At 37.5% G+C, this 19,470-nt stretch overlaps 1 protein-coding gene across 2 annotated transcripts in view; it reads left to right on the forward strand.

Moving 5' to 3' along the window:
• LOC106094231 (deoxynucleoside triphosphate triphosphohydrolase SAMHD1) overlaps positions 1-19,470 on the forward strand; it is a 102,026-nt gene that overhangs the window by 46,290 nt on the left and 36,266 nt on the right. For both annotated transcript variants that reach the window (XM_059360058.1, XM_059360059.1), the window contains exons 5-7: positions 16,461-16,721; positions 16,787-17,251; positions 17,321-17,400. In XM_059360058.1, coding sequence (XP_059216041.1) covers positions 16,461-16,721; positions 16,787-17,251; positions 17,321-17,400 — 806 coding nt within the window. The remainder of the gene's footprint in view (positions 1-16,460; positions 16,722-16,786; positions 17,252-17,320; positions 17,401-19,470) is intronic.

Below are 19,470 nucleotides of genomic sequence, written 5' to 3' on the forward strand. Positions count from 1 at the left end.
AATGGATCATAAGTATTACATTGACATTTTAAAGAGGAATTTAAAAGATAGTGCTGTAAAACTTGGGCTTGGTAATAACTTTCAATATTATCAAGATAATGACCCCAAACATTCTGCTTTAAATACCAAGATGTGGATGCTGTATAACTGCCCCAAAGTCATTAAAACTCCTCCTCAAAGTCCCGACTTGAACCCAATTGAACATCTTTGGGAACATCTCGAACGCAAATTGAGAACGGGCAATTTTTCGAGCAAGAGTCAAATGCAACAGGTGATAATGGAGGAATGGACTAATATAGACCAAAATGTAACCGCTAAATTAGTCCAATCGATGTCAAACCGTTTAAAAGAAGTTATAAGACGCGGTGGTCGAATAACAAAGTATTAATTTTTTTAAATTATGTTATTTATTTTTTTGTTTTTTTTTGCAATGATGAATACTTTTTTTGTTTAATTTTTTGTGTTCAGCTGTAAAATGGCCCTTTTTGTTCCAATAAATACTATTTTTTTCTTTAAAAACAATGAAATTGTGTACATATATATCACACAAGCACTACTGCATCATTAGTTTAATATGTTTTTATTCCAATTGTCTTTTGTAGACTTATTAAAAAAAAAAACATTGAATGATGAATACTTTTTTTGACCGCTGTATGTTTATTTTTAAAACACAAGTACAATTTGATTTATTGGGTTGCCTAAAAAGTAATTGCGGAATTTTTAAAAGAAAGTAAATGCATTTTTAATAAAACTTAGAATGAACTTTAATTAAATATATAATTGCCATTTTGTTCGATAACCTTTTACCATCTTCCTGGCAAATTTGGTATTCCACGCTCATAGAACTTCTGGCCTTTATCTGCAAAAAACTGAACCAAGTGCGATTTTATAGCCTCATCATTGCCGAAAGTTTTACCATTTAAGGAGTTCTGCAAAGATCGAAATAAATGGTTGTTGTTGTTGTTGTTGTAGCAGTTTATTGTGTACTATCTTTCGTCTGCTTGATTCTGTTGAGTGTCAAGACCCAGGAACTCCGCGACTAAGATGGGGTGCGTCCACAGGGATCTGGTAGTCTGATAGTGCAAGGTTAGGGCTATATGGTGGATGCATCAAAAGTTCCCAGCCAAGCTCACTCAGTTTTTGGCGAGTGACCAAAGATGTGTGCGGTCTAGCGTTGTCCTGGTGGAATATGACACCTTTACGATTGACCAATTCTGGTCGCTTCTCCTTGATGGCTGTATTCAATTTGTCCAATTGTTGACAGTAAACATCCGAATTAATCGTTTGGTTCCTTGGAAGCAGCTCAAAATATACCACACCCTTCCAATCCCTCCAAACAGACAGCATAACCTTCTTTTGGTGGATATCAGCCTTTGAAGTGGTTTGAGCTGGTTCACCATGCTTGGACCATGATCGTTTTCGACTAACGTTGTTGTAAACAATCCATTTTTCATCTCCAGTTATGATTCGTTTTAAAAACGGATCGAATTCATTGCGTTTACGGTGCATATCACAAGCGTTGATTCGGTTTGTTAAATGAATTTCTTTCAATACATGTGGAACCCATATTAAAATTGACGCCAAACAAACAAATGTAAACAAAATTTCGCGCACTTTTTTTCTAAAGCAAGCTAAAAGTAACAGCTAATAACTGACAGAAGAAAGAATGCAATTACAGAGTCACAAGCCGTTGAAAAAAATTTGTCAACGCCGACTATATTACTACTATATTACCGACAATTACTTTTTGGGCAACCCAATAGTTGTTAATAATAAATTGCTTTAACTTTATCGCAACCGTCCTATCAGGGTTGCCAAAATGTTTGCACAAAAAGTCTTTGCGACGAAATTAAAATCACTTCGACTTCGACTAAAAAGTTAAATAACAACAATTTATTTCTTAACTTTAAGCCGGTCATAGATCAACTAACTCACATATGACATCAATCCCTTCGCAGAAAGCCACAACAATAAAGGAACCAAATTGAATCGAAACAATCAAAAATATAAAGTAGAGCGACAAAAGAAACTGACAAAACTTAGAATATAAAGATAGAAGGGCCACAGTTATTATTCATGCAAACATGCGTAATACAAAACTGACAAAAATGCATGGAACAAAATTATTGTTTTATACCCTTGATATGCAAAACTAACGAAGAAGACGAATAACAAGCAGATACAAAAACAAGAGTGGGTAATACTAAGAGACTATAATAAATCCGAAATAAATGAAATAATAAAATCAAGATATTAGACAACACAAAACTTTATGCAAGAATTTTTAATCAACAAGGATTTTGCATTTCGAAAAGTATGCCAAGTTCAATTTAATGTTGTAATATAATACAAACTCAAATTTTTACGAATTATAAGCAGATCTCAGTTGGTAGTTCGAACACTTTTGGAGTATATTTTTCGATGTTATGATACACATTTATATTAAAAGCCTTCAATTTTCAAACAACTCCATTATGGTTTTGTATTATTATCTACTGTATTCGGTATGCTATAAAAAAAACAAAAGTTTTTGTTTTCACAAATTTAAATACCTACTTTGTGATGGATTTTTCTTTATCGCTCAAATGTTACCAAACAATGTATGTGTCTTAGAAACTCTTGTACCTGGCAGCCATTTGTGTGTTGCTCTAATGATTTATGTCATTGGACATACCAACAATTTTGTACCGAAACTTTAAAAATTGTCACTTTCTGAGTTTACCATCCGTACTCGTCCGAGCTGCTCAGTATACTGACTGTTCTTTGCTCAGTCAAAACAAAAAAAGTAGGAGAGACAAAAGGGAGTAATTATTGATGCAGTACACGCATTATCGTTTGCGGCTACCGAAGCTTTTTTTTTAGTTTTTGGTTTTACAACAAAAGGAAGGTCCTTTTACCGTAGACGAAGCTCCTGAGGGGTTTGCAATAAACAAAGTAAGTTACGTTCAATAAAGCTACGTTTGTGGCTAACGTTTGATATGTTGAAGCGAAACGTTACACGGTTACAATAAAAGCAAAACTTTGTGATAAAAGTATTTTAGGTTAGGTTTTAGTGGCAGTCTGCCATCAGGGAACACACGATACACGTCACCTGTTTAACTGCCCAGCCAGACCCACTCGACTCAGATCCACATCTCTGTGGACGCACCCCATCTTAGTTGTAGAGTTCCTTGGTCTTGACACTCAACAAAATCAAGCAGACGAAAGATAGGTTAGGTTTATGTGGCAGTCTGCCATCAGACTCACTTAGACGTTTTCGTCTATTGTGATTCCACAGGAACAGAAGAAGGAAGATGCCTTCTAGTTCCTACCATTGAACCATCCAGATCGCTTTAAAAAGTCCAATAACTTGCGAATGTTCACATCCGCTAAATCAGGCAGGTTCTCAAAGAAATGAGAACCTATAGCGGAACTCCTTCTAACTGCTAGTGCGGGACATACACACAGAAGTCTATAGTCTATAGTCTCTTCTTCCTCGATGTCCCTACAGCTTCTGCAAAAGTTGTTGCTGACAACCTTCAGTCTGTCAGCATGCTTTCCGATTAGACAGTGACCTGGCATGACGGACACAATGATTGAGACGTCTGTTCTAGCAAATGACAGTAAAGCAGTAGACCTCTTCAAGTCTAGATGAGGCCACATAGTTTTGAAATGCTCACAGCCCCATATTTGTGACCATCTATCATTCGTTGCCCTTCGGTCCTGGTCCTCAAAACTTAGTTTACATGTCGCTAGAGGCATACCCACAGATTCGAGTGTCCCTGGAGTGTGTAAGGTAGTTCCTAGCCTCGCAAGCTCGTCTGCTTAAGAATTCCCTGGGATATCTCTGTGGCCGGCACCCAGAACAGGTGAATTTTGAACTGTTCAGCCATCTCGTTGAGAGATCTGCGACAGTCGAGCGCCGTTTTTCGAGTCAAAAATACGTTTTCCATGTATTTAATGGCTGCCTGTCTGTCTGAGAAGATATATATGCCAATCGTCGTAATGGCATTATACCTTAGCCATTCCACCACTTCCTTAATTGCAAGGATCTCCGCTTGATACACACTGCAGTGGTCGGGTAACCTCTTCGATATGGTCAATTCTAGATCTTTAGAGTACACCCCAAAGCCCACCTGGTCGTTTAGTTTGGAACCATCCGTATAGAAGTCTATGTAATTTTTGTTACCAGGGATATCGTAGTTCCAATCGGTTTTATCAGGAATAGTGGTACAGTAATTTTTATCAAAAAGCGGCTAAGGTAGGTTGTAATCCACACTATCTGAAACATCGGATATTGTATCATGGATAACATAGCGTCCGTAGCCGCCACATGAGCAATGAGAAAGCTCTCTTAACCTCACGGCAGTGGTCGCTGCAATTTGGGTAGCCACAATGTCCAGAGGCATAAGATGTAGCATTAAATTCAGTGCATCAGATGGTGTCGTCCTCAGTGAGGCTGTGATGCACAAACAAGCCAAACACCCAGGTATTTTGCGCTTTCTGTAAATGGAACATTTTCTCCACCCAAGGAAACAGGTGCCACTGTAGGTAACTTGTATATCCTGATGAAAAAAACTACTTCTGTCTTGCACGGACCACTTTCGGTAGCCCACTTTGCTGTTGCACGTAGAGCTTCCTGAAGTACATCTCTTAGAGTGCTGGGAAACTTTCCCCTAACCGCAATTGCCTCGTCATCAGCATACGCGACCACTTTTACGCCTTTTTCTTCCAGAGACAATAATATATTGTTAATGGCTATATTCCAAAGTAGAGGAGACAATATACCTCCTTGAAGTGTTCCTTTGCTGACCCATCTTTTTAGATCCACAGATCCCAAGCCTGCCGTAATGCATTTTTCAGTAGGTAAGTTTTTAATAAACTCAGATGTATCCTCCACGGAGCTGCAGAATTCTACCCAGGATTTGTTCTGAGCTTTTCTAAGCTCGCCCTTATATTGGGTTGCCCAAAAAGTAATTGCGGATTTTTCATATAGTCGGCGTTGACAAATTTTTTCACAGCTTGTGACTCTGTAATTGCATTCTTTCTTCTGTCAGTTATCAGCTGTTACTTTTACCTTGCTATAGGAAAAAAGTTTAAAACAAGTATATTTGATTAAAGTTCATTCTAAGTTTTATTAAAAATGCATTTACTTTCTTTTAAAAAATCCGCAATTACTTTTTGGGCAACCGAATATTTTCTTAGCTCAGCCTTATAGATGTCCCAATCGTGTGGTGCTCTTGTGGCTTTTGCTCTGTTGAAGAGTTTTCTGCAGTCCTTTTTTAGACCAACCAGCTCTGGGGTCCACCATGGCGGTCGCTGTTTGCCGCTTGGCTTGGCACTAGGGCATGCTGACACAAGCGAGTCATTCAGAGCCTTCGTGATCCGCTTGACCACTATGTCTATATCCTCCGTAGTTTCCACTTCCTTTTCTAGTCTAGGGGGATAGTGGTGCAGAATTTGTGCCGAAATTTATCCCAATCCGCTTTTCTTCCGTTTAGTCGAGGGACCACTACTTCAGTATTTTCTCCAAGGCTAAAACTAATATAACGGTGATCAGAGAAGCTGTGGTCATCCAACACTTCTCAGTCGTATATTCTTCCACTTATATCTTCCGATACAAAGGTAATATCTAGTACCTCCTGGCTGTTAGACTACCCTTTGCAAGAATACAGGCTCTGTGTCTCCCATTCCCCGCACCTTTGAAAAGTTTAAATCCCGGAATTCTTAGTCCACGTACCATTCCTTCACACAAAAGTATTTTGTTTGCCGTAAAAATTGCCCAAACGTTTTTTTTTGCGTTTGTATTCCGATACAGTTGTCAAAACTGCGAAGCACATGTCAAAATCAGTCACTTGGTAAATTGCTTTGGAGCGAGAATTTTTTAGCGAAAGTGGAAAGCAAAAAGCAAGTGAAATTATAAAATTGCACTAGTTTTAGCATTTGAGAAGTTTAGAATCCTATGATACAAATAAGGGGCCAAAAAGTTTGTCTACAACAATTTACGTCTCACTTAAACATACTTTTGCTAATTTGTACACAAATTAGAGCTTCTAAGAGCTCCAAAAGGAGTATTTGAGAGAAAGATTCTTCGTAAAATATATGGAGAATATAGGCGATGTATGAACCACGAGCTGTATGACGACGAGCATAGTTACACGCATAAAAATACAACGTCTGCGTTGGTTAGGTCATGTTGTCAGAATGGATGAAGAAGCTCCAGCAAAGAAGTCTTTTGAAGGTATACACGCAAACCGGGAAGACCAAAAGCCCGATGGATCAAGTGGTGGGAGCCACCTCGAAACTTGGTGTCAGAGATTTTAGAATGAGCGCATTAGATCGAGGCGCTTGGAACACTATTCTACGTTCGGCTAGTGGAACAAATGTTCTGTCATAGACAATTAAAGTTAAGTAAGTAAGAGCTCCAAAAGTAAAATCGAAAGTTCTGCTTTAACCGATATCTAAAACATTGTACCTTCATTTATATTTCGAGGTCATTTTACAATGCTGTGCTCCTCCTCACCCGTCAAAAAAGTAAGCCCCAATGGATGATTCCATTTACTAACTACAACTAAATTTCCCATGAACGTCCCATTAAGGAATAGGGAACACTTATATCAATAAGTGCAGTCTGATTAATGTTTAAGCTCAATGATAAGGGGCCTCCTCTTTATTGCCGAGTCAGAACGGCTTGCGGCATAGCGACATCACTTGGTAGAGCAGTTTTAAGATGGCAGGATATTTTAGAAATATAGCCAGCATTAGTAAGGGGAAACCCACAGCTTAAAAATTTACTGATGTTCACGTCGGGATTGAACCCAGGCATTCGGTGGCCTAGACGGATTCCATTTATTTTAAAACCTACAACTCAATCACAAACTAACTCTAAAAACCCTTCTATATTTTGCCTTATATAAGTCCTATGTATTGCATCTTTTGCACTTTACAAATTCACTACGTTGAAAAATACTTTTAAAAGGGTGATTTTTTAAGAGCTATAGTTTTTTTAAAAAAAAAAAAAAACAAAATTCAGAAAAATGCCAGAAGTCTTTATTTAAATCGATAGTACGATCCATATAATTTTATTTTTGAAGATTATTTCATGCAAATGTTGACCTTGGTTCATCCGCTAAGTCCAATTTTGGCATACTCTTTCCAACATTACGGCCGGTACTTCACGAATAAATGCTTCAATGTTGTTTTCTAATGCGTCAATTGAAGCGGGATTGTTCCTATAGACATGAGCTTTAACATAGCCCCACAGTCTAAAGGCGTTAAATCGCACAATCTAGGCGGCCAATTGTTTACGTGTGCTGTTTGTCATGTGGCATCGTCTTGTTAAAACCACATGTCATGTAAGTCAAACTCTTGCATTTTGGGCAAAAAAAATTGGATATCATCTCACGGTAGCGCTCACCATTCACAGTTACGTTATGATTCGCATCACATTTGAAGAAGTGCGGTCCAATGATACCACCAGCCCATACACCGCAACAAACTGTGATTTTTTCCGTATGCATTGGTAGGTCTTGCAATGCTTCTGGCTGATCTTCACTCCAAAATCGACAATTCTGCTTATTTACGTATCCGTTGAGCGGCGTGCGATAGCCCGGTAGATACCACATTAGCTTACTAAACTGAGGGTCAGTGGATGAAATCTCGGCGAAGGCACATTAAGTTTTCGAAAATGTAAAAAACAAGTAAAAAGGCGTTAAGTTCGGCCGGGCCGAACTTTGGATACCCACCACCTCGGGTATATATGTAAACCACCTTTCATCAAAATACAGTGAAAATTGCATACCTTATGTCCCATAACAGTTATATCGAAATATGATCCGATATGGACCAAATACTAATAAGTACAAGTCATTGTTCAATTATTTATAACAAAATATTGGTCTTTTGAGTAGCTATATCTAAAAATAAACCGATCTGAACCATATAAAGGGTGATTTTTTTGAGGTTAGGATTTTCATGCATTAGTATTTGACAGATCACGTGGGATTTCAGACATGGTGTCAAAGAGAAAGATGCTCAGTATGCTTTGACATTTCATCATGAATAGACTTACTAACGAGCAACGCTTGCAAATCATTGAATTTTATTACCAAAATCAGTGTTCGGTTCGAAATGTGTTCATTCACCGTAACGTTGCGTCCAACAGCATCTTTGAAAAAATACGGTCCAATGATTCCACCAGCGTACAAACCACACCAAACAGTGCATTTTTCGGGATGCATGGGCAGTTCTTGAACGGCTTCTGGTTGCTCTTCACTCCAAATGCGGCAATTTTGCTTATTTACGTAGCCATTCAACCAAAAATGAGCCTCATCGCTGAACAAAATTTGTCAAAATTTGAACACATTTCGAACCGAACACTGATTTTGGTAATAAAATTCAATGATTTGCAAGCGTTGCTCGTTAGTAAGTCTATTCATGATGAAATGTCAAAGCATACTGAGCATCTTTCTCTTTGACACCATGTCTGAAATCCCACGTGATCTGTCAAATACTAATGCATGAAAATCCTAACCTTAAAAAAAATCACCCTTTTCAACATGGAAGTCGAAAAGCCTTACATAAGTCAATGTGTCAAATTTCAGTTAAATCGGATTATATTGGGTTGCCAAAAAAGTAATTGTCGGTAATATAGTAGTAATATAGTCAGCGTTGACAAATTTTTTCAACGGCTTGTGACTCTGAAATTGCATTCTTTCTTCTGTCAGTTATCAGCTGTTACTTTTAGCTTGCTTTAGAAAAAAAGTGCGCGAAATTTTGTTTACATTTGTTTGTTTGGCGTCAATTTTAATATGGGTACCACATGTTTTGAAAGAAATTCATTTAACAAACCGAATCAACGCTTGTGATATGCACCGTAAACGCAATGAATTCGATCCGTTTTTAAAACGAATCATAACTGGAGATGAAAAATGGATTGTTTACAACAACGTTAGTCGAAAACGATCATGGTCAAGCATGGTGAACCAGCTCAAACCACTTCAAAGGCTGATATCCACCAAAAGAAGGTTATGCTGTCTGTTTGTGGGATTGGAAGGGTGTGGTATATTTTGAGCTGCTTCCAAGGAACCAAACGATTAATTCGGACGTTTACTGTCAACAATTGGACAAATTGAATACAGCCGTCAAGGAGAAGCGACCAGAATTGGTCAATCGTAAAGGTGTCATATTCCACCAGGACAACGCTAGACCGCACACATCTTTGGTCACTCGCCAAAAACTGAGTGAGCTTGGCTGGGAACTTTTGATGCATCCATCATATAGCCCTGACCTTGCACTATCAGACTACCATTTATTTCGATCTTTGCAGAACTCCTTAAATGGTAAAACTTTCGGCAATGATGAGGCTATAAAATCGCACTTGGTTCAGTTTTTTGCAGATAAAGGCCAGAAGTTCTATGAGCGTGGAATACTAAATTTGCCAGGAAGATGGCAAAAGGTTATCGAACAAAATGGCAATTATATATTTGATTAAAGTTCATTCTAAGTTTTATTAAAAATGCATTTACTTTCTTTTAAAAAATCCGCAATTACTTTTTAGGCAACCCAATAAATGCGTCTTTTTTGGGGCCAAGACTTTAAATCGAGATATCGGTCTATATGGCAGCTATATCCAAATCTTGATCGATCTGAGTGAAATTGAAAAAGGATGTCGAAGGGCCCAACACAACTCACTGTCCTAAATTGCGGCGACACCGGACAATAAATGCGTTTTTTCTGGCCCCGAAACCTTAAACCGAGAGATCGGTTTAAGGTTATGACATCAGATCTTGACCGATCTGTGTCATAATGCAGGACTATGGTAAGGGGTTTAACCTAACTCAATGTCCCAAATTTCGGCGACATCGGACAATAAATGCGCCTTTTATGGGCCTAAGACCCTAAATCAGAGGATCGGTCTATATGACAGCTATATCCAAATCTGGACCGATCTGGGCCAAAATGACGCAGTATATCGAGGAGCCTAACATAACTCACTGTCCCAAATTTCAGCAAAATCGGATAATAAATGTGGCTTTTATGGGCCTACGACCCTAAATCGGAGGATCGGTCTATATGGCAGCTATTTCCAAATCTGAACCGATCTGAGCCAAATTAACAAAGGTTGTCGAAGGTCGTAACACACCTCACTGTAATAAATTTCAGTAAAATCGGATAATAAATGTGGCTTTATGGGCCTAAGACCCTAAATCGGAGGATCGGTCTATATGGCAGCTATATCCAAATCTGAACCGATCTGGGTGAAATTGACGAAGTATGTCGAAGGGCCTAACACAACTCACTGTCCAAAATTTCAGCAAACCGGATAATAAAAAAACACTCTGTGTAAAATTTCAGTTCAATATCTCTATTTTTGAAGACTAGACTTCACACATTTTTTTATTTGCAATTTTTTAATATGGAGTTTGACAGTTCTTCACGTGAAAAGCCGAATAGAGTACCAGCCCTAATATCCAAAAGTTTGACTTACAAACTTGACTTATTGAGTCTTTTTTAATAATGAAAGAAAATTAGAAACAAAAAGAAAACTTTGGACTATAATGTATTATCGTTATAACGTAGAAAGTTAATTCAGCACCTTGCTTTAGCATAAATGGTTAAATATGTATGGATACATGACATTTGTATAATCGACGTCCTTGCACCCGAGACTACTTCATTTTCCACTCAAAAATCTCAATCTCTTTCATGACAGTGGGAGATACACTGAACCAAACTGGAAAACTATATTAGATAACAGGCCTAATACAAGTCTTGTACAATAATAATTTAGTATTTACTGGCAAAGACTTGTTACAAAGAATTTTTTGAAACGATGCGAAAATTTCTTGGGCCTTATTTCGGACCTTTCTTGCGCGTACATTGAATTTAAAAAGTTTGTTAAACTCTACACCCAAATATTTAACTTTATCTTTAAATGTAACTTCGATGCTATTTAAAACTAGCTTCAAGGATTTGCTCTCGCGTACAACAAAGCGCTTGCATTTTCCCGATGCATTTCTTATGCAAATGGCTTCGCATTTTGAAGTATTTATTCTTATACCCCATTTGTCATAAAATAGTTTAACCTCATGGAGGTATTGTGAGATTTGGACCAAAGCACATGCTGGCTGATTGAAATAAAGAAAATCATAACATAGTTGCACAATTGTACATAGGAGAAACAACCATATGACAATCCCAAAAACGTAAGAATGTGAAAATGAAAACATTAGGGGTCTTTTATTTACCCATTAAGCCGATTTTCTCCCTTAGTTTGTATGGAGAAAAATGCTATCTCCGATTAGCTAAGCGGCTAATCTTATCGCCGTTTATTAAAACATATTCAATTAGAATGACAAAACTAAAAGTGGAAGAACGCAACATATTTATTCAATGATGACATTTTCTGGAATGGTGAAATTGCTTAGGATTTTATTAAAATCACATATATGAACTCCGAGAAACATTTATTTAAAATTACTTATTTCGTTTGTTTTATTGATATTTATATTATTTCGGATGTCAGTGCTGCCAACTTTAAAGTACAAAGCATTCAGCGGGAAGAGCGTTTTATTTATCCGCTAGACTGGTAAATAAGTCAACCCCCTTGACTTAGTGTAGGCGAAAAATTGAATACGACATACATAAACTGATAAAGGTTCGATTTCGAGCGATTGTCGTTTGTTCGTCTGGACTATTGTTCGACGTTCACAAACAGGCAACTGATTTTAAGTTACAAAAAATAGATAAGTGTTCCTATTATTTTTTCCAAATGAATTTACCGAAAAAAATTACCATAACGACCATCCGTGAAGTACATAAATTAGATTTAATATCAAATGTAAGTTAATCGTTCAAAACTCAACAGATCTACAAATAATCAGCTTCGCCTTTAACAAAAGTAACCAACGCTTTTAACTTCTGGAATTGTTTTATTTACCCACTAAGCGGATTTTCTCGCTTATTATCTATGGAGAAAAATGCTATCCCCGCTTAGCTAAACGACTAATCTTATCACCGCTTATTATCGCCGTTTATTAAAAGATATGGCGTCATCATTCATTTTGAATGACAAAACTAAAAGAGGAAGAACGCAACATATCACTGATTAACCATTCTGAAGTAACAAAATTGTTAAGGATTTTAATAAAATCACATTTGTTAACATTTACTGAAATTAAAATGACTTATTTTGTTTGTTTTGTTGATATTTATTTATTTCAGATGTGGTGTTAGTGCTGCGAACGTTAAAGTATAAAGCATTTAGCAGGAGCAGCGTCTTATTTATCCATAAGCTGGCGAATCCGCTGGACTGGTAAATAAAACACAGCAATTGTTGTAAAACGTGTACTTAACTTCATTCGCCTAATACTGACTTCATTCGCAGCGAAAATGCCTGTTAAATTATTGCGAAATCCGACGGACTCTATTCTTTGACAGAACACAAACAAAAGTCAAACAACAACACACAAGAAAGACAACATCATTGAAACTTAGTTGATTGGTGCCCATTTTGTGAGCATTTAATTACATTGGCAATAAATTGGAGCGAAATTTGGCGCAGCGACATGTCGCTACTATTTTGCTTATAGGACTCAGTACCACTTCTACGAAATGTGTTCGCATAACATCCTCATCTTTTTATACCCTCCACCATAAGATGGGGGGTATACTAATTTCGTCATTCTGTTTGTAACTACTCGAAATATTCGTCTGAGACCCCATAAAGTATATATATTCTTGATCGTCGTGACATTTTATGTCGATCTAGACATGTCCGTCCGTCTGTCTGTCGAAAGCACGCTAACTTCCGAAGGAGTAAAGCTAGCCACTTGAAATTTTGCACAAATACTTCTTATTAGTGTAGGTCGGTTGGTATTGTAAATGGGCCATATCGGTCCATGTTTTGATATAGCTGCCATATAAACCGATCTTGGGTCTTGACTTCTTGAGCCTCTAGAGTGCGCAATTCTTATCCGATTGGAATAAAATTTTGCACGACGTGTTTTGTTATAATATCCAACAACTGCGCCAAGTATAGTTCAAATCGGTACATAACCTGATATAGCTGCCATATAAACCGATCTTGGGTCTTGACTTCTTGAGCCTCTAGAGTGCGCAATTCTTATCCGATTGGAATGAAATTTTGCACGACGTGTTTTGTTATAATATCCAACAACTGCGCCAAGTATAGTTCAAATCGGTCCATAACCTGATATAGCTGCCATATAAACCGATCTTGGGTCTTGACTTCTTGAGCCTCTAGAGTGCGCAATTCTTATCCGATTGAAATGAAATTTTACACGACGTGTTTTGTTATTATATTCAACAACTGTGCCAAGTATGGTTCAAATCGGTCATATAAACCGATCTTGGGTCTTGACTTCTTGAGCCTCTAGAGGGCGCAATTCCTATCCGATTTGGCTGAAATTTTGCATGACGTATTTCATTTTTACTTTCAACCACTATGTCAAATAAAATACAAGTCGGTTCATAACCTGATATAGCTGCCATATAAACCGATCTTGGGTCTTGACTTCTTGAGCCTCTAGAGTGCGCAATTCTTATCCGATTGGAATGAAATTTTGCACGACGTGTTTTGTTATAATATCCAACAACTGCGCCAAGTATAGTTCAAATCGGTACATAACCTGATATAGCTGCCATATAAACCGATCTTGGGTCTTGACTTCTTGAGCCTCTAGAGGGCGCAATTCTTATCCGAATGGAATGAATTTTTGCACGAAGTATTTCGTTATGATATCCAACAACTGTGCCAAGTATGGTTTAAATCGGTCCATAACCTAATATAGCTGCCATATAAACCGATCTTGGGTCTTGACTTCTTGTTTTGCCTAAGAAGAGATGCCGGGAAAAGAACTCGACAAATGCGATCAATGGTGGAGGGTATATAAGATTCGGCCCGGCCGAACATAGCACGCTTTTACTTGTTTTTAATAATGCGTTTTGACAGTTGTTCGGCCGAAAAGTCGAAGTACTAGGCTTTACATATAACAAGTAAAAGCGTGCTAAGTTCGGCCGGGCCGAATCTTATATACCCTCCACCATGGATCGCATCTGTCGAGTTCTTTGCGCAGTTTCTCATTTTAGGCAAACAAAGAATAATGAATAAGGACGGAGGAGGAGGAGCTATATCAAGTTATAGTCCGATTCGGGGCTCAAGAAGCAAAATCGGGAGATCGATTTATATGAGAGCTGTATCAATCTATAGATCGATTCAGACCATATTGCACACCTATGTTGAAGGCCATGTCAAATCGGATGAGAATTGCGCTCTAGAGGCTCAAGAAGTAAAGATCCCAGATCAGCTCATATGGCAGCCATATCAGGTTATGTACCCATATGCGCCATACTCGTCGCAGTTTTTGGAAGTCATATCAAAACACCTCATGCAAAATTTTAGCCAAATCGGATGAGAATTGAGCCCTCTAGCGGCTCAATAAGTTAAGACCCAAGATCGGTTTATATGGCACCTATACCAGGTTATGGACCGATTTAGACCATACTTCGCACAAATGTTAGAAGTGATACCAAAACACCACGTGCAAAATTGCAGCCAAATCGGATAAGAATTGCGCCTTCTAAAAGCTCATGAAGTCAAGACCCAAGATCGGTTTATATGGCAGCTATATTAGGTTATGAACCGATTAAACCATACTTAGCTAGTCAAATCGGACAAGAAATGCGCTCCCTAGAGGCTCAAGAATTCAAGACCCAAGATCGGTTTATATGGCAGCTATATCAAAACATGGACCGATTTGACCCATTTAGAATCCCAACCTATCTACACTAATAAGAAGTATTTGTGCAAAATTTCAAGCGACTAACTTTACTCCTTCAAAAGTTAGCGTGCTTTCGACAGACAGACGGACGGACATGGGTAGTTCGACTTAAAATATCACGACGATCAAGAATATATATATTTTATGGGGTCTTAGACGCATATTTCGAGGTGTTATAAACAGAATGACGAAATTAGTATGGTGGTATACTATGGTGGAGGGTATAAAAATAAGTGCAAATAGTCCAAAAATGATGTACAAAACAAAAGCAACGCTTTATACTTTTAGTATAGTTGTAACGAAATTTAAGGATTTTAATGGAATTATGGATCATTTTGTTCTATTGATTTTTGAGCAAGGAGTCTTTTTTACTTTTGGCAAACAAAAATCGTGAGCCGCGATAAAAGGATTAAATTTCGCCAAAGTTAATTCAATCTTCGGGACAAAAAATTTTTAATTCGTATATAAAATAGCATAATATTCGTCCGAATCTTATTTGTAGGCGTAGTTATAGTTGTTGTTGTAGCAGTGTGTTGTGTTCTATCTGTCGTCTGCTTGATTATGTTGAATGTCCAGATCCAGGAACTTTGTGACTAAGATGGGGTGCGCCCAAAGGGATCTGGGTCTGGCTGGGCAATTCGTAGTACGTGTTCGTAGTTGTAGTGAAATGTGTGAGTTTAAGGCAAAAGTAAAGCAAACATAAAATTTTATGCCCGTTTGAATATATTATTATAATAGATATGAGCACCATACAGGCTGAAACACTGTGGTCCGATCTATGTGGCGTTCACAGTTTGCGGATAGTGGAATGCTCCACGGTGTAGCTGCAGTGGTCGTCGCGGACACTCAGCGGTATCGAGCGGAGAGTCTCAGTGAGAGGCCGGATGACACCGGCTCTTGCACAAATACTGAGTGCCTATGATGCTCGATATGACAATGCGAGTTATTAGCGCTTTTAAATAATCAATGGTCACCCTATTCCCGCGGCGATCGGTCCATTGTACCGGAATGAGCTTGCTCACCTATAGGAGCTTGACGAGGATCGTCACCTTCCCGTGAAAATGTGGCTACAATTTTACGTTCACAAAATGCCCTATTGCAATATATAATAGCATGTGTAGGACATGTGGGAGGATGACGAGATTTTGGAACATTTCCTATATTAGGTGGGGGACACAATACCAGACTTAAACCAACTTATGGGCGTGCTATGGAAATAAAGGATTTTGTTAGTAGCAAGGAATTCCTGACTTAGATGTTATTTTTTGAGGTTTCTTTTTAGTATTTAGAGCGCACAACAAGCTGATTACTGGCTTAAGTGTATGTCCGTAAGGGCATGGGGCGGATTAATATCCGCACCCTCTTTTCAACGTAACCTAACCTATTACAATTTGAAAATATGTAATTGCTTTGAATTTAATACGGATTTTTTCTTATAAAATTGGATCAGAATTATATTTAGCCCCTAATTTCTATTTATAAGGTAGATGTAGGGTATTATATGTTGTTGTAGCAGTGTGTTGTACACTGAGGCGGCAGCCGTTGCCGATAAAGGACTCCGTCGGGTTAATCCTGTATGTGCAACCGGCTGCCATGAGATTGAGGGTATCATATAGTCGGCGCCGCATGACTTTTCCGTTTCCTTACTTGTTTTAACATTCTTTTCCTTTTTTGCAGATAGCTGGTCTCGTGCATGATATTGGTCATGGTCCATTCTCACATTCATGGGAAGCGGTAGCTGATCACTATGAACATGAAAAAGTCGGCCTTCCTTGTGTTGATGAAATATTCGCCTGCATAGATGAAAAACTATTTCCTGAACTAAGAGCTAACAATAATTATGGCATATGTCTAATAAAAGCTTTGATAACAGGCAAAATGAAGAAACTTCATAAATTAGGTTTCAAGTTATCTAGCAAATTTATGTTCATTTTCGGCGTGAGTACATAAGGATTCATGTTTCGTTTAAGTTCTTTGGTTAATTTGCAAGTTTCTATCCGTAGATTATCTGCAATAAACGCAACAAACTAGATGTTGATAAGTGGGACTATTTGAAACGAGATAAGTTTTACTTAAAGCATCTTTGTAACCCCACCATGGACTTCGATGATATTTTCCTTAAGGCAAAAGTTTCAGATTGTGGCGAGTATATTGAATATCGCTATAATGACTTTGGAAAAATTCATAGTTTGTTTGCCGCTCGCTGGAATAATCACAGATACTGTTATCAGTTACCCAGAAATTTGATGCGAGATAAAATACTCAAATTGATTGTCGATGAAATAAAGCCTAAAATAAATGGCCATCTACTGAAGGACATAGATGCTAAAAATTCCATGACAGCATTTCTTGAATTAACAGATGAAAACATCTTGAGTTTAGTTGAACAACATCCTCTAAGCATATTTCTTAAATATGACGCAAAGTTTGAAGAGGTTAAGGAGAGTAGTTGGCAAGTGGAGAACTGGGTAATTGCTAAGATTTGAAAAAAATTTTATTCACTATATGCGCATGCTCATTTAACTTTTCGTCCACAGCTTTTCCAAACTACGATAGATATACCAAGTGTGACGTCCTATATTCAATATGATAGTTTTGATTTTTATGGCGATGCAGAGTAAGTATAATTGGTGTTTAAAAGTTGGTTTCGGTGCTACAAAAAATTGGTGAATACATTTGGATATAGTTTCCTCATAAATTGTGCTGAAATTTAATAATTAGGTCTTCCAACAATTTTGTCAAATCGGTCTTTAAACTGGTATAGTTATATTTTTGTGTAAACATTTTTAATTCCTTCATTCTTTTTAAATCATATAATCCACGGTGAGTTGGCAACCCTGTGATGTGTAACCTGTAAAAAAGTTAACTCCCGAAAAAAAAAATTTTAATTGCTGCTGCTCTGTTGGACTTTGATTGTTTTGATCTAGGTGCCCGTTGGTCGCTGTTGGTTGTTTACTGACTTCAATTTGGCATTGCCTGCTGGTTTTTTATGATGTTGTTGTTCGTCCGTGCATATTACTTAAAACCAGAGCAGGGAATTTTCAATTAACTGCTAAATATGACTCCAAAAAGAAAAGTTTGTAAGTGTCCTAAATGTAATCTTGCAGTTACGGGATGCGGTATTGGTTGTACGGCTTGTGTAAACTATTTTCATATAGCATGCTTAAATATCACTCTTTCCTGTAAAGAAACAAGAACTTTTCGTTCGAATGCACTACATGCTCCAGAAATAATAGCAATTCCGATTTGGCCCATGATAATGCTAATGGTACAACTTCCTCTGCCTTATTGGATGCTAATACTGTTGTGCCTGATTTAAATTTTGAGCTTCGTAAGTGCTGCGCAGAATTTAACATTTCTTAAGAAAAGCGGTAAGACAATTATAAGGCTGAGCTTCAGGAGCAAGTCAAGAATTTTCAGTCCAAAATGTGTGAGGCTATTGAAGCCTTTCGTGCTGAATTTAACAATAAATTGCAACTGCTAGAGCAAAAGCTTCAAAACAGCTATGACATATGTAAGCATTTGGATAGTAATCATTCTAATGAGATTTGTGATATTCAAATGCACTCTGATATATTACAAAGAAGATTGAATAGAGCTAATATTGAAATAAATGGCTTGCCAGATGGGATTAAAGACTTAAGACAGGCGGTGTTAAAAATTGCAGCGATGTGTAATGTATAACTTAGCCCCCTTGATATACAACATTGTTGCTATATTTTAAAAGGCAAATCCGTTCTTGTGAAATTTAACTCTGTCTATACACGAGATCCCATATTGGCACATATTACCGGGCACACAAATTTTGTTATGTTACCGGGGCTGATTCTTCGAATCGTGCATTTTTGAATGACCATCTTAATGCTGCTGCTTCAAAATTAGTCTTCCTTTTCAGAAGGCTAAAAAGCATTTAAACTTATAAATGCTGACAAACACCCAAAAGCGAAAATCCTTTGCTTGTTGGCACATACAAAAATATTAATATTATTCAATGTGGGCAGCTCCTAGATGAAGCAGGTGTGAATTCTACTCTCGTATCTGGTGGCACGTGATATTTTCATGATGATATACATATATATGCATATATTGGGTTGCCCAAAAAGTAATTGCGGATTTTTTTAAAGAAAGTAAATAAATGCATTTTTAATGAAACTTAGAATGAACTTTAATCAGATATACTTTTTTTACACTTTTTTTCTAAAGCAAGCTAAAATTAACTGCTGATAACTGACAGAAGAAAGAATGCAATTACAGAGTCACAAGCCGTTGAAAAAATTTGTCAATGCCGACTATATGAAAAATCCGCAATTACTTTTTGGGCAACCCAATATTTATATTTTTTCGTTAATGTTAACAGATTTTATGGATAATTTTGCCTCAAATATTGCTTTTGGTAATAGTTTTTTGTTTTCAAAATTGTGCAATAGTAAAGATAATCTTAATATTGGCCACGTAAACTGTCAAAGTTTTGCTGTAAACCGACAATCGGTAAAAATTAATGAAATGAAAAATATTTTGGAAGCGACCATTTTGGATGTTGTAGGGGTGAGCGAGACGTGACTTAAACCATATATGGCTACTAATGTAATTGATATTCCTGGCTATGATTGTTACATAAATGATCGTCCTGTTGGCGGAGTTGGGGGTTTAGCTATATTTGTGACCAAGAACTTAAGGAGCAAATTTG

Source organism: Stomoxys calcitrans, chromosome 1, assembly GCF_963082655.1.
Source record: "Stomoxys calcitrans chromosome 1, idStoCalc2.1, whole genome shotgun sequence".
NCBI classification, from domain to species: domain Eukaryota; kingdom Metazoa; phylum Arthropoda; class Insecta; order Diptera; family Muscidae; genus Stomoxys; species Stomoxys calcitrans.